The sequence below is a fragment of the Gnatocerus cornutus genome, chromosome 5, assembly GCF_029298725.1.
Source record: "Gnatocerus cornutus isolate USDA-ARS CGAHR chromosome 5, icGnaCorn1.1, whole genome shotgun sequence".
Classification (NCBI taxonomy): Eukaryota; Metazoa; Arthropoda; class Insecta; order Coleoptera; family Tenebrionidae; genus Gnatocerus; species Gnatocerus cornutus.
Window position 1 is genome coordinate 16,425,176 of NC_142237.1, and position 23,151 is coordinate 16,448,326.

Sequence of the window (23,151 nt, forward strand, 5' to 3'; positions counted from 1 at the left end):
ACAAGGGTCGAGGACTTTTTTCCCATCCTGTCACATTGGGATCACTCAATTTCTCCGGTAATTAGTTTTGTGAAGCTGATGATCCTAGATGGATTCTTGTTAAAGCAGTAATCATGTTTTTAATAGAGAATTTGTTAGGAGATAATTGCAGCACTATGCGAACTTCGGCACGTAGACGGTGAAACTGGGTTGCAAGAATGCGCGTAAATGCAAAGGAATTTCCAAATACGAAACGGGAAAGTCGATGGTTATGGAATTGCACAAATGGGAATTTACTGTTTCAAGCGACCTCCGATCCAACAGTCATTTGTACAAAAATGTAATTTCGTTGAAGTCACGGGACAAGGAACAAAGGATTGAAATGATACTTTTTCATAAAAGAGTCCTTCACTTTGTAAAAGCTTCTTGAAATCAATTTTATTGCAACAAGGAGTTATCGGCGCAGGTTGAGCCTCCGGGGTTACACCACTTTGCACTCCATTTTTATTCCCGTATTTAATTGCCAGAAACGCCTGTTCTGCATTAGCATATTCCTAACAAAAACAGACAGAATTTTGCGGATTTTGCTACTGATATTCATGAATTTCGATCAATTCCGGAGCATCAAATTCAAACTGCTATCAGGAGCAGGCGGCACGGAAACACGTCGTTTGCATGTTTGATATTCATTGCACTTTGATGCAATTTAATACAAAGTGATCGGATAAACAAGGTTTCCTCTGATGAGAGTAAGCAGAGATGTGTGGTAAACACCGGATTTATCGCCGCTTTTTACGATTGTTGCAAGTTTTTATTCAAGAGCCGTTTTAATGTTACATGAGAAAAACAAATACCACGACCAGGCGAGTCTTGGAAACCAGTTCCGTTTTTATTTTTTTCTAAAAACGCATTTTAGTATGATTACCTTTCACATTTCTGGAGTGGGTACTTAATTCCTAATTTACATTCCGTGTTGTTTGTCAACAGGAAAAATATGAAACAGTAGCGCATTTTCTGTGACGTTATAAGACAATGTAGAAAAACAAACTACTTTCCCTCATTTCAGTAACCGATATTTACTATAATAAGATAAACTAGCGTGAGAAAATGTATTAAAACAAAACAAATTATTAAAAAATGCGAAAAACAAGTCTGAGCACGAGGTACTGCAATTAAGCTCGTACAATAACAATCATGTTCAAAGCGAAATGGCATTAACGATAGCGCGTGTATGTTTTTGCATTTCCATTATTAGATTTTTTAATGCATAATAAACACGTTCCGAGTTAAATTTAGAAGCAGTGCGCTTATACAGAAATACATAATTAATTGACAAAGTATGAAAAAAAAAACGATCGTATTGATAAAATCTAGTTATCTAGTGCATCAGCATCATTAGCTAAAAAGTTCTCGTTTCGGATGCACAAAAACTGACAAGCTATTTCTGGAGCTGCGCTCGAACATATTTCCTCCCCAACATGAAAAATTATATCAATAAAACAGACTTTCATTCATATCCACCTGCGCAGATTCCTTTCATATCCGGGCATAAACCACATACTGTATTGTATTATTAGTTTCTTTCATATGCAGAATCCCAAACAATATTATTCCGCACATTTACAGCTTTATCGAAATCAAATTCAGAGTTAAAGTGGATAATATTGTGAATATAGGTAGCGACGGGATTGAAGATTTATGTTGAGGAAAGAGACATAAGTAAGTACATAATAAACCCATTTCAGGGTTTAAGATTCCATTGTTAAAGAGATTTTCCCGTCAACCGCCGTGTAATGGAATAAAAGTGGAATTTGAAGTTGAAATCTGTTGACAGCCCTGCCGCTCTTTGATAGGTGAGGTCAACCATTAACTGATATGATCCTGCAATGTCAAACTAGCCACACGTTTACCAAGTTATTCAAAAAAATTGCACTGTTCTAGCAATCTAGGACAGTACAAAATAAAGTCAAATAAAATTCGCCAAAAATGTTATTGCTGACAATGTCGAAACTACAAGAATTACAGTCTTTAATCTAAAATGTTGAAATTGCCGGGTTCATCCTAAAAACAAGAATTTGTAAACTTTGTCCTTCCGACTGTATAATTTTGTGTGTTAACACAGGAAACTATATAAATTACATTGTTACCGCGTTAAAACTATCTAAATTACAGATTTGAATAAAAATGGTTGAAAAATTTTCATAATTTGTCCTACAAATTAAAAATGTACTCTATAATTTGAAATTAGTAATTTCATTGTCATAACACTAATCTTTTATAACTGTTTTATAACTAAAAATTTATTAGGTTCAATAACCGACATTCTAGTTCTAGAACTTGTAGATATAAACTCCTAGACTCCGGAATTTTTTGTTCTAGCAAACCTTCGATAAATTATTCTTTACAAAAATAACACTCTTTACAATGTTCCACCTAACTGTTTTAATAATATCCGCATTCACATTTATTTATAACCTTCAACAAGTAAAAACAACAAAAATAATGCCAATTTAGAACCCTTCATCTCTTGAAGTCATCATGCTTGGGTAAATACTGTAGGAAATCGCTCGGATTATCTCCTATATCCAATTATTTCGCCATTAGTTATCATATCTCAGCCACAGAATTCCGTTTGTTGGAGAAACACGTGATCCAATTCAATTATGGCTTCAAAAACAACCATCCTTGCCATAAATCAACGCCCTAAACCGCAGCATCATGCCGTAACACACATGTGTCCCCATTTAAATAATCGTAACCGGAGTCGGCCCGGAAATGGCGAATTGCACAGGATCAGCACTGCGCAAGTCTATGGAGGCTCGCCATGGTGCATATCGCTGATAAACCACTATTACGTCATACAATTCGTGGTTTAATGCAAGAGGAAACGATTCTCGTGACCTAGAAAGAGCACGAGACAAAATGACTCGAGGGCGTGGATAAAAGTTTTTTAATCTCGTGTATTGTTATTATAAAAGAAGATTCAAAAACAATGGCAGGAATTTTTCACAATGAGAAGAAAACAACGCTGTTTTGGCACAAACAAGAGTGTTTACTGGAGCTACAAATTTGAGGAAAATATCCGGGGGCTGTTTGGTTGGATATCTTTTGGATTATTGATTTATCGAAGCTTGGTGGATGCTGCGAAAATAGAGAGTTGCGCCATCTACTGTTGCTGGTGCAATGCTGGTTGTAGCTAACTGTTTTACGTGGCTTTTTGAATCATGTCCAGTCGACGAGTTATCAGTGCTATTTATTTACTATGTCGAATTTTTAAAATTATAGACAAAGTCATGTTTTTAACATCTGCCATTGTAATTATTCATAGCCACGTTATCGTTGGTGATAAAGTGTCGACTATTTTCTGTTATCACATGACTGATAAAAATGGTAGCAAAAAATGACACTCATAAATGCTATTATGCAGTCGCGATTTCTCAAAAATTTTACAAGTTAAGTCGTAATTATTAGAACCTGTAGTGATGTTAAAAAACGTTTCTACTAATTGTCATGTTATTATCAAGGAATGCTAGAATTAGAAAATAATGAGATATTTTTATATTCATCATTCATTTAAAGTACCTGTAATTATTCAATAATTAGGTATTCAATTATTTCCAGAATATTATTTTATTATGGTTCCATGTACCTAATTCGTAAAATGATGAAATTTGAGCTTCAGGCTAAAAGTTCGTTTTTTAGACCAAATCATACACAAAAAGTTTTTTCAAAGCAGTTTAATAAACGTCTGTTTTCATTTTCAAAGAATTTTTGGAGATTAAAGTGATAAGCTCCAACAGAAAATTCCATTTGTAATTAATAACGATTACTTTTTTATAATTCGAGCTAAATGTTTGTATTATACTACTCCACTTAAATACCTTGGTAAGAAAAAAAAGACTTTATAAACAGAAGCCGACTAGACATAAAGTCATAGCAGAAATATCTCAAATCCTTTAAAATTAAACGAAATGAACTACAATAAATTCCACTGAGTATAACCATAGAAAGCACAGTAACAGCAAGCTAAATTAAAAAGGCTGAATTAGTCGAAATTTGTCCACCTCGCACCCAATAAGATTAACTCAAACTAAGTGGATTTAATACTACTAAATTAAGTAAGTGTAAAACTGACTAATGGAGCCTAAATGAGACTAATGTGTCTTCCGCATATTTACTAAATCTACCAACTTATTTTAATTCCTTGAGATTGCAACATTTACTGAGTCTTATTAATACTTCTCGTTTACTGTAATGATAAAAAATTAATTTACTCACCAGCAAGTTGTTGGGCGGCCTTCTGCAATAAAAAATAAAAACATTAGAGAAACTATACAACATTTTGCTTTCATGAGAATTCGATGCATCACGTGCATCAAAGACAAAACACGCAATAATTTTCTAATGCAGCATTATAATTTACCAGTTGGCTTTATTGGAACTGACCTTGCTTCCTAGGAAATAACTTCCAATGTATAATACGTTTTAGGGGGGCAGTTAACAGGTCTAAAATTGGAAGTTATACACAATGATGTAACTTTACGACCTTTTTGAATGCAGAGATTATCTGCCAATTACTTGACAAACAAGCAGCAGAAAAAATTGAAAAGAACTGTATACATAAGTAATCCACAAGCAAACACTATAATTGTGATATTTTTAGCAACCAATCACGTAGGCAGCGTGAACGTAATTAATTTGTATAATATCAAAATTACTGTTATTAATCACAAACTAAAGCCTCTCCACCATTAAAATAGAAAAGCCACAAATTTCGTAATTTTGGTCAAGCGAATGCGGTCACTAAGGTGTGATACTCAAAACAATAGACACTGAAGCCCACACAAATACTTGCACTGGTTCCAAACGCTTAAATTCTATTACAAAATAATCATACATTAATCAGAGTCAATCTTCTAATATCAGAAGCATCCAGACCTCGTGCATCCAAAGAATGACTGCGAGGCTTAACAAAAGGAACTTCTTCCTTCTTATTCCGGATCCAGCGAAAATACTGAGCCATTTTCACTTCCAACACTATCACATTTTTTGCGGAAACGTCGCGTTTACCGGACTAAAATCGTCGACGAGCACCTGATACATCAAACGATTTAGGAATTTTCCTTGACGTTGAAGAAAAAAACAAACAAAAATTCATCGATTTATCACTTTTCGCACATACGATGTCTGCAGTTATTTCAAGTGTGAGAGGTTTGGGAACGGATAATTCAAGAAAACGATTTACTTGATACACCGCAAATCCGAGATTATGCGAGTGCTGGGTCGATTACACCTGACATTTGTAAGTAATCTAACACCTGCTGGTAATCACCGGAAAAATCAGAGCGGATTAGCTTCGGATGAACACAAACAATAAGTAAACTGCAATCGAGTGTTTCAACAAAATGTTAATGGCGATTTAAAAACTGCATTGTAAAGAGTATTAGTAGACAATGCTTATCTAAACAATGGGCATCAAGCGGGGACTTATCTTTTTAAAATGATAAAAATTCTATCGCCATTAAACAATCTCTGACAATTGAGAACAGAATCCAAGAAAACAGACCGAATGACCAGTTCGTTGAATTTAACACTTCATTGATTATGTGTAAAACACGATATTGACAAACGCTTCCTCGTTAATGAGGAGAGTAAATCCTAAGCACTTACATTCGAATTTTAACGACTCTGTAATAATAAAATTGTAATCAATCCCATTATGTAACAACAGTAAAATGACCAATTCAAGCGTTCTGTCGCGGAATAATTTCGTTAAAAAACAGCATCTCCGCGTCAATAAACAGGAAACTTCTATTCCAACTAAACAATTTATCCGTTCCCAAACAATTGTCTCTCATCAACAATCCAATTAAAAATGAAGCACACAACGAAGAAACATTTTGCACACATTTCAATTCCCGCGCCTGCTATATCCGCTCGCAGGACTAAAACTAATGCCACACCACACTCTCCCTACTATAAATTCGCGGTCCGAAGAAATGACATCCTGAAATTTTCACTCAACCTGTGAAACCGAGCGCAAAAATGAGACTAACTCGATAGAGCCTTCAACACGTATTAGCAGTAATAAATTCGAGGTGTCAACTGCAGCCACGTGCTGTAACAAAATATTTGTCATAGATTACAACTGTGCGATTTTATCCCACAATGCGAAATTTTTCTGACAACAATCACGATTGGGTTTCGAGCTTTTGTGTTATGCAAAAATTAGCCACCATGTGAGACGGCAGTGACGTAGATCTAGGAACTGTGACACAAAAATGTTAAAAGGGACTTAGCAACGCACGTCTTCATCAAAACAAAAACACGGCTGCAAAGTCCATGAACTCGATGCCTTATCATGAAGGTTATTTATGAACTATTAATTAAAAGCTAAGATGAACTGGAGGCGAAAATCGTGCACAATAAACGGAAAATTTAGAAAAAAATAGATATAAATCGCAGATAAAAGTAAGCTCGCTCATAAAATTAAACGTCGAACGTTAAGATATTTTTGTAAACCTGTTTAAAAACATACGCAACTACCGTGACATTTTACTATTTCTTTATTCGAAAACAAACACATTAGAATTTTTCACTACCTTTCTGGATTATTTTAATAATAATAGTGATATAATATGTTAAAATACGTATAATTTCTTGTATAAAATAAACGTATAAATAAATACGTAAATAATTTCTTGTATTTTTTATAAAAATGCGTTAATCAACATCAGATTAACGGAGGTGTCGTGTTCGCAACGAAAGCAAAATGTCCAATAACCACAATAGGCAATTTTCCAGTACATATCGATTGTTTGATCCAAAACATCTTACATTTTCCAGAATTCGATTTTTTTTGTAGGTATGTTCGGATTTGGTGCACTTTTTTTTTGAATTTGTAAAGCTTCATATCTCCGGAACTGCGACAGGTAGAAAAATGGATATTGCGTCATTGTTTTTCTTGCGCTTTCATGTTTAATGCTCGATATCTCCGAAACTAAAAAACAAAAGATGCGGTTTTCGCAATCGTTTTTCTCGCGCTTTTGTTGCTTTTAGAATCCGGTCTCGGATATCGAAAATTTGCTAGTCAATTTTATTCAGAAAATAAAATTCCGACTCACACGATAGAAATAATTTTTTGTTGTTAACCCACCTCTCGTAAACTACTGAAATTTGACCAGACGATAGATTTCGAGCTGCTCTCTCGATCGACATATAACTCAAAGGCATTAAACACCCCCGGAAAACCTATTTCGGTCAATAATATCTAGCTTATTTGTGGAGCAAACTCAAGTTATTAGTATTTATTTAAGGCAGAATTTCACGCAAAATTCAAAACTGTGCTTATTTTTACGTACGTCAACAAATAACTAAGTTATGACCGTTGAAAATTTCAGGTTGTTCCAGAAAGCCAAAATTTTGAAGGTCTGAAAAAATAAGTGCTCCACATCTCGAAAACTACGACAGATGGAGAGATGCAGTTTTCTCCATCGTTTTTCTCGCACTGTGTTGCTCAGATTTCATAAACTCATAAATATTGCTTTGAACCGGCTCTACGCCTCCGAGCAAGCCACAAATCTCTTAACAAAAGGTTAAAAAAGACAAGTATTTTATTAAAATATGAATTGTAGGCACGTCTTAAATCAAAAATGTTAAAACATACATTTTTAATAGACGTAAGCAAAATTTCGTTTATTTTATCGCAGTAAAACAATGGAGAAAAAACAAAGTGATATAACGTTATCGTGAAATGGAAAAAATATTGCAACTTTTTGTGAAATGTTATCGTGAAAAGTGCGTCTCATTGATAATCAATGTAAACAAAACTTGTGACTGCCTTTCTTGGGTGAAAATTTTGGAACGGCGAAAATAATGTTACTTGTTGTCGATTCGTGCATCGAACTCTCATAAAATCTCATGTACTATTGTGATAAAAAATTGTAAAATCTAATCTATGTTTTAGGATCATATTTTATGGAACAAGATTTTATGTTTTCGGGTCCTTGGGAACCAAGCTCTAGATTTCTCAGGTGTGCTGTTCTCATATTGTAATCTTTTAGAATTTCATTTTCTTAACTCTCTAACTTTCGAGGTTTTTATTTTTTTCGCCCGATTTTTAATTTATCAATTTTTTAAGTTCTTATGTATTAGTAACACACCTATGTGTTTATTTTATTGCTTTTCGTTTTAATAAATGGCTTGTATTTTAAAAACTCCCAAAAAAAATGCATTCGGCTAAACTTTATTCATACTCAGCAGACAACTACTTAAAACCGTTTTTAATTAAATTAATTTTACGCTAATTTTATTTCATAACGCCCGGCGCCTTCACATTAATTGATTACCAATATTAGCTACATCTAGAGCAGTGCTTATTCAAAAACATTTTCATCGCAAACAGTAATCTTGTTTCTTGAGTAAACGTGTATGTTTGGTTGCATACGTTATACTCCTACCGGAACAAGTTTATTATTCTTTTTTGTAAGTAAAGTTTCCTCCTTTTTTTAAAATGTTTATGGCCTCACTTGTCCAAGAAAAAAACTAAACACGTAATTTTGCTGCAAGAAGTTGGCTAGATTACATTATTTGATTCAATCAATCATACAGATTGCCAACGTTACAGCCATAACAACAAATTAAAAAACTTTGTATTCTGCTCAACTATCCACTTTTTTATCTGAAGTACATGAGTTTATTTCATCACAAAGTTATTTGACAGAATTAGGATTTTTGTTCAATATTTTTCTTACTGTGCCATCTTTTCGTACAAACAATGTTTACACAAACAACCACAAAAACTGATATCAAGATAATAATAGCGTAAATTCAATGCCGATAATAATAATTATTTCCTGGTAATTAATTACCAACACCATTTTTGCAAAAAACTGTAATATGGTAGGAGTCGAATATAACGAACAGCATTTAAGTTATTATCTGTTAATGAAGAACACACTCAGCCACTAACCATGACCCATGAACAACATATTGTGCTCGTTATCAATTACCAAAAAAAAAGTGAAGTATGGTTTCTTGAAACTTGTGCCACATTTGAAAATAGACTTGGCGGTAATACTTAGGACGTAATTTAACCAATAAAGCCAACTCTGGTTCCTATGTATCAAAGAAAGACCTTTTCTTACCTTGCGTCTGTCTTCTGGTGGGACGCTAGCATGAGACCTGTTTCTGAAAATGTCCATAACCTTGGTCATGGGACTCTTGTTGGAGGAAGCTGCTGTAACAGTGTGGTAATACTGGGTATGGGAACCTCCATCACGAACAGGATGAGCAGACCCATCTCTGGGTGCTTTAGGACGAGCGTGCATAAGACCGGTGTGCTAAAACGAACAAGAAATTAATTATTAACACAACAGCCTGTAGAATGTGGAAAACGATTAGCGTAATTAAGTAATTAGCATATCTGTATTGGTATTGATGGTTGCATAGTGTGATCTTTTTAAAACGCGATTACTCATATCAATCTTTCAATTCTTTTGTCATCCTCGTGCAAGTTGCGAAATAATGAGGTTGAATCTAAAAATATAGTTCCTTTAACCTTGCTACTTGAAATCACGAGTAGGAGGAACATCACATGGTTTCCTCTATTAATTGCCGCCCGTGGGGTGTAAAAAAAAACTCACCAACATCGCGCTCTTCATCGACGCCATAAACGCACTCCCCTTCTTTTTACTGGCGTCGGAGTTCGACCTGGCTCTGAAAGCGTCCAACATCCCTGCTTTCTTAGGACTTTGCACATCTTCTCCAGACTTCCTTCTTTCAGCGGAGTTGGATCTGGACGCAGAACCACTCCGAGTTCCCGATTTATCCTTCTTCTTGTCCTTTTTACTTTCGTGTTTGGCTTCTTTGGGTTGTTTAGCTTTCGCCTCCTTTGCTTTGATCTTGGCGACTTCTTTACTCTTTTGTTTACTGTCCGATTTAGAGCCCCACGTTCCCGAGCGGGGCCGAGGCATCGACTGGGTGTCAACATCATCATTGCTGATGGTTGGGAGGGGCTGGGAGCCGAGTTCCTGCAATGGAAAATCTTGTCAGGTTCAGATGAGATGGAAATTTACATTACCATATACTAGCGACTTAAGGAGAGGTCGATCATAAAGGAATGCGCGCATTGAAAGAAACGAAAGGTACAATTTCACTTAGATTACGCGTTATATTGTAAACGTGGCTCAGGGGCAGAATGCTTCACTGAAGAATGGAAAGATTTTCATGGAACGTCGATTAACCCACTTTAGGGTCATCAGAACATCACAACTGTTTCTCGAATGTGTGTAAACAAATATTAAGAAATAAAATTTGAGTTTTTTCCCAACAGCTGCTAATGCGACAAAAAAGTTAATAAAAAAACAACTCGAACTTTACCTTCACTGACAATATTGACATCACTGCAGTGTCAAGTTACTTTAAATGTGTCTTATGACAAAATATTTGACATGTTTCTAAGAATTCTCGGAATATAGAAAATATTTCCATAATTTTCATGACCTCATAAAAGATTTAACTTTTACAGATCATAAGATTTCAGAGAAGATCATAGGCAACACAGTTTACACGGTTGTAATCGGGTCATCAACACATTGCGTTAAAAATAATGCAATAATAAAAAAAAGACATTGATTAGAAGAATGCACAGCATAATTAATTTAATTAATCAGTACCTGTTGGCTTGCATCTATTTTCATGCGATACAATTACGCACATAATTCATATCACATGATGAGCAACAATAAATAAAGCTGTGATTGATTAACTTAATATCGTCGTAAATGACTTGTCTGTAATTTTACTAATTTTTCTACCATCACAAAATAGATTGATGTTCAATCCACATTCATTTGTTGACAAATGATAGAGAATATGGAAAATCAATTATTATTAAGTATATCAGCAAACAAATGTACACAAACACAATTGTTCATTATCAAGTTTTTTATGAAAATCATTTTTTATGTAAACTTTTCACATCAAATAAACCAAACAATTTATTACAAACGGTAAAAATAACTGTAATGAATAATAGGGACGATTAAAAATAGTATCATTGATCATCTCATGTCTACAATAAAAATGATCGTTTCTCTGCAATCTTAGTATGTTATAGAAATTGCGATACTTGAAGAAAATAGATCGAGGATTACAAAACGATAAGTTGTGACGCATTTCTACCAAATTAAGAAAGATATTTTTATCTATATTTTCACATTTTTATTTAGATTAGTTCATTGTAAATTATAAACAGAACTTTTCACTGTCATAACTGCTTTAATTTTTTTAATTAAAAGTAAACGTACGTTCATTTTCCTTCCTTATATAAAAAATACCATTCATTTAAATTTCACGACTGATTAATTTATTTTTTTATGAACCCCAACTAGTCAATACAATTTTTTCTTACTTTATTAGTTATCTTTTCCCGGAAAAACAGTATTCTAAAGCAAAAAAATTAATAAACCGTTTTATAAAATTTATTTTACAATTTTATTGTAATTTTGCACGGTTAATAAATGTGTTAAAAATACATAATATGTTATAATTTCCTCAGATTTTTTCATTGATTGAATTTATAATTTCTTTCCCGCGTTTTTTACTTGCGTATCTAATCTTTATAAAACTACAACAAATTGTTTAAACTAAACTAGCAACAATTCACCGTTTACATTATTATTATTATTATTATTATTATTATTGAAAATATTCTTTCTTGCATCAACATTTTTCGCATTATCTTCTGTAGAGATTTCTCATTTTTGATAATCTTTTTGTATTTTATTAACCATACATCATGTGGTTGCTTCATTATTAACTTTGTTTCTATTGTGTTAGATAAATGTGTTAAAAATACATAATATGTTATAATTTCCTCAGATTTTTTCATTGATTGAATTTATAATTTCTTTCCCGCGTTTTTTACTTGCGTATCTAATCTTTATAAAACTACAACAAATTGTTTAAACTAAACTAGCAACAATTCACCGTTTACATTCTTATTATTATTATTATTATTATTGAAAATATTCTTTCTTGCATCAACATTTTTCGCATTATCTTCTGTAGAGATTTCTCATTTTTGATAATCTTTTTGTATTTTATTAACCATACATCATGTGGTTGCTTCATTATTAACTTTGTTTCTATTGTGTTAACTGAATAAAAAAATGTCTGTTGTCCAACTACACAAAGTCGGCCGAATTTTCCTTTATGAAAAAGGAAGATTTAGATCAACTGAAAAATTTCGATTGCCAAACTTGAAAGCACATCCAAATTCAGGCCAGAACCAAATCAAATTCGGCCCAACTTCATTGATTAACCTCATTAATAGGCGATGATTTCAGGACAATGCTATTACGTGTCATGGAAATGTTAAAACGTTTCAATTATGGTAAGATATTGTCAACCGCCAAATAACACGAGCGGAATGTTAATGTGATTTTAAATTATATTACAACAGCTGATTTGTTTGTTTGTATTTGAGTAAGAATAATAAAAACAACAATTTAAAAGAAACATGAAATCAATAATTCAGTGCGAGCTGCGTTAAACCGATTGTATTGACACATCGTCAATGATAATTTATTCAAAAACTTTCCTCCAGAAGCAATTTTAATTTTGAATTATGTCAGAGTGCGTAATGCAAAGAAAAATTGCCACACAACTAACCTTTCGCCTTGAAAACGCCAAACTCTCCTCCACACAACTATCAAGATTTTTCAAAAATAGTTCCCTAAACATTTTTCTACTCTCCACTCACCACAATTCACTTTATTAGCTAGAAATGATCATGAACTCGCACGTTTCTCCATTTTAAGAAGGGGCTATATTTATCCAAAAATGCAGCTTTCGGTGCAGGACGCAACAACCACCAAGAAAACACACGAGGAAACTGAACCGGAGTGGATCGTGTACGCATGGTGACGTTCAGCATCGTGGCGCCGATAAGACGACAACTCTTATTACACAACTGATATTAAGGGTGGAAATCCAACAATTTCCAATGAAAATTTGATGACGGCATGAAAGAAAAAGACGTCAAGAATGTGATGAGCTAAGAGTATACCATCGTAAACACGGCGATAATTAAAAAAAGATCGACGTTAATACGCACCAATTAACTTAATTTCGTGATAATTAGTAGATCGATTTATCAATAAAAACGACCATTGTTGTTGTCATTTGACCTACTTCACGCTGACCTGCCCAACTACGTAACCGGCGGAAACGTACGCACTAAGGTGTAATTTGTATTGTTCGTAAAGACAATAATGAAGTATTTAATAGTAAAAATGATGGAGTGCGATTGAGAGTTTCATTATAACAACACAATCTTTGATGAGGCTTTGTGTTTTATGAAAGACACGAGCCTTCAATGAACGTGTTGCTTGCTTCGAACAAAACAGGCGAAAACTTGATGACAGATTTGACATAGTTTTAATAAATGCACCATATTCTGTGTTGATTACATTGTCATAGAACACAAAGAATTAGAAAAGTTAAGGTAAACAGTCACTATTGTTTATACGACAGTTTTTTAACCTTCCGTTGTATTTTGCGTTTATAAACAGATGTGCGTAGGAGGTGTGCTTCTATGTAAAGGTGGACTTTTCTAGGTTATTGTATTTTACGCAGTTTCATAGATTGTTAAATGTTTACAAAACACTCTACATTGCACTTTACTTTGATTACAGGATCCCCAGATAGAATTATTTCACACATCTTTCCTGAAGAAAAGAGTTCAATTCAATCAGGATCTCAAATTAAAAAAATCTAATTCTAGTCATTTCAGATGAATTAAAAATAACTGTTCATAATCGAAGAATTTATTTCGTCTCTTTAACACAGAGTGACCCACTTTTATCTCCAAGAACTTCGAAAAAAATTCATGCAAAAAATGGTGGATGCGCCGGATCATTTTTTCTAAATTTGGTTCTGCAAAATCCTTTAAAATTTGCAGAATGACAAAATATGAGTAAAGAAAGTGTCCACAAAGGATTGTTTATTGCAGGTAACGACTAAATAAAAAATTTCAAAAATCAAAAATTTTTTTTTTTTCATCGAAATGAGAAATCAAAAAGACAAAAACAGTGTTGAGACTTCTATCCAATTTTATAAATAGTCTAAAACTTTTGACCTGCGTTCTTATTTGACAAAACAACACCGAAACTAATGATTCTGTTATCTCTTAAACAAACGCCACATTAAATGCACGCGAATGCGATACCAGTCAGACAATCAAATAAAAAATAAAGCTGGAAATACAACACGCAACGTGAAGGGAGTGTTACGATCCAACATATTTTTACCCCGTTTCGCTCTAAAAAATTTAAATTTACATAATCGGTACGCTACATGTAAGCACACAAACATTTCAAACGCTCCAGGCAACGTAATATGAAATAATTCATAATATGCAGTTTGCTAGCATCGGGATTAAAAAAACTGAAAGTTTTTCTAATATATCACTTACGTTAGAATATTTCAAAATAATAATTAGCGCTGACATTTTAATTGGTAAACCTTGATGAAGGCCTAGTTTTCAGTGGACGATCACTTAAGAGTTAAAGTGTGAGTAAAACAATATGTAAAAACGCGTTTAATTTAAAAATATGTGGCATTATTAGTCATATTTCACGATTACATCGCATGCACACGATAAAATGGTACATGTCACTTCACATCCTAATGTATGCTAATCCGACTTAATGTGCCACATATTTTTAAACTCACTATAAAACCAACCTCATGACAAACAAACCAAAATAAGTTGATCTCATAATTTAATATTAACATGTATCACACACCTGTTTCAACTTCAACGACCAAACAGTTTTCAGTAAGAACGCCACCTTAACTTTCACCGCCATTTCACAACAAACCTCTTTTGGCAAGTAAACGAACGTCCTTCGTTCTTTAATAATCGGATTACTAAAACGTTTCGATATACAAAATCTAATACACACAATGGAAACAGGTTGTTGAACCTTTCAGCGTTATAAAATAATTATTGGGTACAGTTTTTGTCATGTTTGATTAATTTCGTTGTGATGTTTGGGTGTTATAATTGAGAATTCGTCACGAAACGCGGAAATAAACGACTCACGTGCAAAGCACCCCAAAGCCACAAGTTGACATTTTGGCGGATTGCCAATTTCTTCGATCGATGCGTACGAAATTTCCGGGAAATTTTTAATGGGACACAAAGAATTCGTCTCTTTGCGACCTGACAACAGTAGTGTGTCAAATAATAGCACAAAAGTAAAAATAAAAAACACTTCCTGCTGTAACTGTACGACAAATGCATGACCGAATGTAATAATCTATCACAAACTCATCCTGACACAGTAAAGCGGTTTCAACCGGTTTTTAAAATATGAGCGAATTTCTACTTCATTTACAATTACGTTGCAACATTAAATTCACTTAACATTTAATTCGTTCCGTGAAGTGTAACACATAACGTAAAAACGATGGTAAAAGACCTTCCAAGTATTGTAGTTCGACGCAGGATTAACATTTTACTAGTCGCAGTTACGCCACAGCGCGATGGAAGTTGAATTATTAACAGTAAATAGTATCAATAGAACTGTAGTATCGATTCACCTGTCACTTTCACATGACCACGGTCGTTGACATGACGTGGATAAGCAGAAATCTAAGTTGTTACGGATTTCAACAGCTATTGACACCACCTTTAACTAGGCGTGAAAATGCACTCACCTTCTTCACTTCCGAAGGCGAGCGTTTCACCCAGATATCTTCCGCACTTCCGCTGCAATCAATGGTAGAACTACTGGAATTTTCACTTTTCATTTCGATTAGCGAAGAATCAAAAAACCTAGTATCGTAATGAGGTGAAGGGAAAGGTGATTTGAAGATGTTATAAACTGAAGGCCTCTTCGAATCATATTGGGAGGGTATCGCGTGCACTGTATTAGCTTGTCTATATTGTTGTCTACTAGCAAAAATTTTCGCAGCTTCCGAAGGCTGTTTAGTCTTTGTAATTACAAACTTATGAGTAGGTCCACTAACAGTATCGATCACAGACGTTTTAGAACCACTGGAAGATTCCGACAGGCTCTTATCACTACCCGAAATTGTCGACATGTTGCTGCTAGAAGGCACTTGGTCTTTCAAGTCTTTCTTCTCCTCCTCTTCGTCTTCTTCGCGGCATTGCGACAGTCGCCGAGCTGAAACAGCCACTCGAGAAGGCAAACTGTTGCTGTGATTTTGAAAATAGCGTTTGAGGAACTGTTGGCTACCAAAATCTCCATCTTCACCGCTGATGTCTTTTAAAGCAGCGATGGTAGTTTCGGTGTTATGATTGATGGTCGAGACCAATTCATCGGGCTCGATGTCGCTGTCGTCCGAAAGAGAAATTGTTGAAGACGAACCACTTTTAGACGGCATCGTTGAAGAATGATGGACTGCTTCTAAACTCACTGTATCGTTGATTGCAGACTTTGGAAGGAGCGACACATCAGAGTCCATCTAAAACGTCACCGTCATGCGAATCCGCGGAAAGTTACGAAAGCAGTGAACTCATAAGATTCAGAAATCACACCTTCATAAAATGACGCACAAATTAGTTAATTGCACATTGCGTGCTTCGACGCTCTTTTCATTAAAACCCACGTTATTTTCAACATTGTTGATTGGAATTATACCTTTCGCAAGTGCCAAGTTCAAGGCTCTATTCACGCCTTCAAGTCGATTACATATACAAAGGCATATTTACATATTGATTTATAAGCTCTGGAGAGAATGTCACTAAATTAAAGCACAGATTGGGTTACAGAGTTTCGAGATTTTTGCTAGTTAGGACTAGTTAAGCCCACACAAAAACTCTGACCGGTTTAGCAACAAAATCAAGACCGTTTTTTAGTATTGATGTGTATTTTGCTTCATCTGCATAAAAACAAGGCGAGGTGCATTCTGTTACATCACATTTACATAATGTGGACGAACATCACACAATAAGTAGATGTAATAAAATTTATGGTCATCAATGCAATACCAGAGAAACAGCTGCTTCCAGGACTATGTCAAATTTTAGAATTTTTTGAAAAACACGGAATGACGAGCAAAACTACAAGTTCCACCGGCATGAATATTAGTAGTTGTTGCTTGTTGACACGCACAATAATTTGGTGACCTTGTTCGCCGACACTAATTATAAAAACTGTAACTTGTTATCATGTTATCAAGCCTATACAGGGTGGCAAACTTTTCCACAAGCGTGTATTACCATAAGAAAACAGTTCCGCACAAGTTTCAAAACAAGCTACGATTAATTGTAACAAATTTACATAATTTATGAGAGATAACATTAAATCTGATTATGTTATTGTGCTTAGACATGTGGTCTACATTGTCTAGAGTGCATGTGTCTTCTACGATTATCGTTTTTTTTTTCGATTGTTTTAAAGTGGGAAAAGTCCAATTGTCTCCTTATCTCTGAGATTTAAAGGATGTTGTTCTTAATAACTAAATAGCATTTAATATTACAATTCGTTTTAGAAGAAATTTTACGACGATTGCTCCTTGAACTAGAAAGTTTTATAAAGATGTGATTGATAAGATAAAAAGTCAAGGAACAAAAACACAATCAGAAAATAGGAGAGAAACGCAATAAAACTTCCAACTTTTTAATTTCGAGCGCAGAAATTTAGATTGTTTCGATGTCGACAAACAAATTTTATATGAATTCCTACAGTAAGAGCATCTAAAATTTTTATGTTTTGTCCCTTGTTGCGAAATAAAATTGTCTCGATTGGAAACTTCTAATTTTAAACTAAATCCATATTTGACTCTTGCACAATTATTAAATTCTTTAAATCATGAATAAGTGAGCCTCTTGATTAAATTTGAGAAAACGACATTTTCACTTGTTGATTGCACAAATCCCTGCAGTTTAGGCCTTGAGATTATGACCGTTCCACACACGATTGTGGTTTGTGGTTGCACAATGAAGATTGCAGGGGATTTTTGTTTGTATTTTGAAATCGTTTTCGCAGCTGACAGAATAGTTCTTTCTTTATGCTTTTAGCTGCACTAAAATTTTCTCTGCGATTATTTTCCCAAACGGTAAATTCCATGTTTACAATCCATCGTATTAAGATAAGAGTCTCAATTTTGTAAACTTGGAACAAGCCACTCACCTCAGCAATTCCAAAGTGGAAAGCTCAAGGCTCGCCACAACTCTTTGTCTTTCTTAACAATTGGGCAAATTCAATCATGTAAGGTGTTGTCAAAATTACGTTTGAATATTTACTTTGTTGGCACTTGCAATAAGCTTCACGATAAGCGGAACAAACTCGACACGTGTGTTGATAATGTAAAAATATCCCAAACTTCTTTTCAATCTTGGAATTATCAAAATCCAGGTCCAAGGCTAATCGAAAGTAACAATTTATGAGTCAACTGCGGGTTTTAAAATTTCCAAGATTTGTCATTTATAGCCCACAAAATACGGAGGTGTCCATGTATAATAAAATTGAAAGAATTAATTTTGCTATGTCATACTATGAACAAATTACGTGTATGTTTAACAAATGCAAACAATGATGTGCGTAAGAAACTAAACACGGAAATGGCCATTGGGAGTGTTCAAAAACAGTTTTCACTTCAAGAGTTTTTTCATTCTGTCGTTCTTTTCAATTAGCGGAAAAATTACATGTTCATTAGCTAAATGGTATTACACATTCTAGGAATTTATTGTGGCTAAATTACTACTCTGATGCTATCATTATTGCGAGCACGTGGGTGTGGATTTCATTTTCCTAATTTCTTTCATTACATATGGAACATCTGCGAACATGTGATTTGGAATTTAAGTTTACAGAACCGTTTTAATAGACGTAGACATTAAAGAACGCGGCGTAATTATGATATCAATGGAGAAAATTACAATAAGCAGTAAAAACTAAAGTTTCTGTCAGTTTTTTATTGCTTTTTTTTCTAGGAAAGTTGAATTGCTAATGCTGCACTTTACAAATATGACGTGTGGGTAAATTAGGATCCACCCACGTTCAATGTCAAATTAGAGTAACCTTTGTGGTAAATTTTTAATTTTATTTTAAAGGTGGTCAAAGTTTTGTCACCAATTTGCTCACAAAATTTCAAAAAATCGATCTTATTCCGATTCTCCCTGCGATAGGTACATATTTGCAAAAAAAAAACTAGGAAAATTACCATGAATTCAACATATTATAATTTTTTAATGTTCGCACCTCCTTGTCCTCAAACTTGTCTCAAACGCATAATTTTAAGAAAATGGTGGCTCCTTTCCAAATGTTCCTTTTTCGCATATCTGTTTGACAATTTTCAACACTAGTGTTTCAAGGTTAAATTTATAAGGTCAAACTCGTAATAATCATATTATGAACTTCACACTGAATTAATATTAAGTAAACATTTCAGTGTCAAACCGGAAGATATGCCATAATCTAGTTTTTCAGGTGATCTCATTCAAGTTTTTCCCACTTCTCGAATTCAATGCAGTGGTCAAGAATTTTAGCTTTTAGGCAATATAATTAATTATATCTACTAAGAACAAACACTTTCATGTCTAAAGTCTAATTTTGTAGATACAATTAAAATTTCGAGTTTGTGCATTTTAAACCAAATTATTGTAGACTTTAATTTATGGAATTATTTCTGTTCTCTTTGCATTGTTTCAGTGTACATATTTAATAAATTTAAACTTTTAAATTTGTTATTAATTTTCAATCGATGTCAGTTTAATTACAATTAAACAAACAGGTAATGTTTACAGCAAACTTTCTAAAAAATTTTGTAACAAGTAGTGATGTTTTAAATTATTGCTCAACATTTTATTGCTAGAAACGATATGAAAACCTATAAATTCGAACGACCTTTACAAAAATTCGCCAATTTCAATAAAACTTTATTTATTCATTCATTTGAGAAAACCTTCAGACTGGCTTAGATTTATCTGTATGTACATATTATTTAAGCTCTCTCATTTTATCACATTACATTAAAACGATAAGATATACCAACATAATTAGGTAGACAAAATAATTTGTGTTAAGGCCTCAATTAAGACCATTTATTACACCTACTAAACCCGCAAAAAGGCCGACAACTCATTAGAAAAATTAATGATAAGGGGAAAATGACACCACAAAAATCACAAATTCATCATCCGAGATTTACTTTTATAGTCCCGTGATTACACTTTTTGCAATTTTGTTTACTTAAAATCGCGCCATAAAATCTCATTGCGGCTAAAAAATATTCTTATCAACAGCTGCACAATCACAAGAAGACGTTACATCAAAAAATAAGAATTGTATAATCTAAATAAATGGTACATACGTTATCAATACACTGTGTGAATAAATATTGATATCAGTGGACTCCTTGACATTAATCGCGGCGGAAATTTTCCTTGTTGTTATCGCCAACATAATTCTCTCAAAATTGAATCACCGGAGGATTTCACTATTTACTGAGAAAAAATCAAATAAACGCACATTATGTATGCACAGCTTATACGCAAACGCTGTGAGAATTATCCTCACGTGTTCGCAATCTCAGGTAAAATTTAAATTACCCCATTTTGCATATTTAATGCGCCACACTGCAGCACAATCGATTGCTTAATACGTGGAAGCATGACAGATTACCACAAATAAAGCATTTTTCATGCTGTTTTACACATGTCGGATGCCCATCATACCTTGACGAAGCAACATTTTTTTCGATCTTCCCATATTTGTAGATACTGACCCTTGCATAGTTTCAACATCAATTCCAGCAAGTGTTTTTTTAATTGGTTCAAAGTACAAACGGAATCATATGAGAACAGAGATATTTAAAGGAGCCGTGTTGTCTCGACATAACTTGAATCTCGTTCAATTAGAAAAAAACATATTTTTAGTAGACCACAGATTTGCGACCGATTTTTAGAAAAATTAGCAAGCATTTCATGTCAACGACCCGATCTTTAGATGAGCCGTAACAAAATGTTTCCGGGGAACAAATATGGACACACTCATTTCTTTCCAAGAACTTGAAAGCATGTTTTCAATTAACTTTTTAATTGTTCTCGGGAGACAATCAACAAGATGAAAATCACGCCTAAATTAAGAAAAATTATCTAAAGACAATGCCGGTGATAACATCAGGACTGAATGGGGATTATAAGTGCACGAAAATAATGATAAGAGGCAAAAATAGCAAAAAAATCAATTATTTTCACATCGTGTGTAGATAATATGAACAAGAGATTGACAAAATATCTATGTTTTGACGGATTACTTAATTTTTCGCTAAGAATAGATCTGTGACATTGCATGGGACGAAAATAACTAAGCACGCCTCATTCGACGCCCATAATTATCACCGGTACAACTAAAAGGTTAAAAAACAATCATGCTCCACCTAGTCTGGAATGACATCTCACGTCATTTCCGGAAGATAATGATTGGACACCTAGTAGTTAAATAGTTAGCGACAGTTTTACGAAAGTTGGAAGTAGCTAATATAATAAATGGGCGTTTTAGGGTTTATTCGTACACTTATTAGTTACACAAGGAACAGAAATTTCCACTCGGTCATTTTCAACTTCTCTTTTCTCATTACGTGAACGTGACTTTACAGAAGATAAATCATATCAATAAGTTGTAACGGCAAGAAATCATATTTCAACATTTACTGGCATTTAAATAAACAAATGGCGCTTTCTTCTGGTTGTCCAGTCTTGTCGAGACTAATAAATTTATTAACACATTGGTGCCCGCATGCTTTCAAAGTTGGGGCTTGAAGATGAATTCATTGAAGTTTATCGAAAGCTTCTGCTTTGTGTCTCCAATTTGAGTTAATCCTAAGAGAAAGGAATTGATTTTGTAAAAGAAACCGCAATAAAGAAGATTAATGGAAGGTAGGTTGTGTATTTAGCATAATTTAAAGACTCGAAACTTAAACAAAGTCGAGATCAATAAGAGCAAACTTGCAAATCCATAATTTTCGTAATATTATTCAATTTTACTTCTTCTCTTCTAAATTTATCATGCGCCTGAGAATGTCAGTTTTTAAAAAATGACAACATTTTTAGTGCATCAACAATAATTTTTTGACTTTTAGCAAGCCAATTTTCTGAGTTCCTTTATAATAAGGAGGGGTTAACCTCCCTGGAAAATTGGTGTATCACTCTTTGGGAATATTTAGAAAATCATTAGGGCATCAGGGGAAATCAATAGAAAATCAAAAGATATCACTAGAAAATCAGGGGAAGTCAGACGAAATCACAAGAAAATCAAAGAAAATAATTAGGAAATCAGGGAAAGTCATTTTTGTCATTTTTGAGAGTTAGTAACCCCTCTAGCTTTCCCCGATCAGAAATTCAATAAGAACTTTGGGGCAGACTGTATATTCACAGCACCAGATGTGTTCTTTGCACCTGGCGCCACAAATGCATAGAAAACACCCCAAAATGTTGTCAACTTCTGTATTTACAATGTAGCAAACTTGTCCGATTTCAAATAGGTGACGCAAAGTTGTGTTCATGCATTTCATTCGAAATTCAAAAAACTGTCTCAGTAATACTGGTCTTTGAGGAGATTTCTCCAGAACCTTTCCTGCAGACAGTCCCCAGACAAAGTGTCTAGATCTAGATTTCTCCAGTTGGCTATCTTTAGCACATTACTTAACAGCCAACGAATTTACTAATGACATTAAACACACCTATAGCTATCTTAACAACACTAACAATTTCAGAAATGTGACAACAAAATTCCAAGCAAATAGCGATCGGTGCGAGACGCGCAGTGTTGTTTTGTTGTTTCCAAGCAACAATTTCTTGAAAATTTATGAGCATTGATGCCCTAATTATTACCATAATTAATCATTATAAATTTTCGAAGCTATGTTGTTTATGCCCCGATTTCGGTGACATTTTTTCGTTACGCCACTGTAACTAATCAAAATTTGCGGTCAAAGCTGTACTAGTCACGTGGAATTCCATAATTAAAAATGTACAAAAATTATTTGGTAACTTATTTGTTACTGCCGGTACATGACCAAGAAGCGTAAAAATCGCTGTTACGCCACTGACAATGATTTATTCATGAATTTTCTCTAATTGCTATTCTTTCGCACGTGACCTTCAAAAAACAGGATATGATAGCGACTATC

The 23,151-nt window shown here is 34.0% G+C and overlaps 1 protein-coding gene across 1 annotated transcript in view; it reads right to left on the reverse strand.

Annotated features, from left to right (window-relative positions):
- Window positions 1–23,151, reverse strand: part of SNF4Agamma (SNF4/AMP-activated protein kinase gamma subunit) — a 45,136-nt gene that overhangs the window by 21,370 nt on the left and 615 nt on the right. The window contains exons 2-5 of the mRNA XM_088037203.1: window positions 15,709–16,479; window positions 9,624–10,010; window positions 9,126–9,320; window positions 4,258–4,279 (exon numbers count right to left, since the gene is read on the reverse strand). Coding sequence (XP_087893329.1) covers window positions 4,258–4,279; window positions 9,126–9,320; window positions 9,624–10,010; window positions 15,709–16,479 — 1,375 coding nt within the window. The remainder of the gene's footprint in view (window positions 1–4,257; window positions 4,280–9,125; window positions 9,321–9,623; window positions 10,011–15,708; window positions 16,480–23,151) is intronic.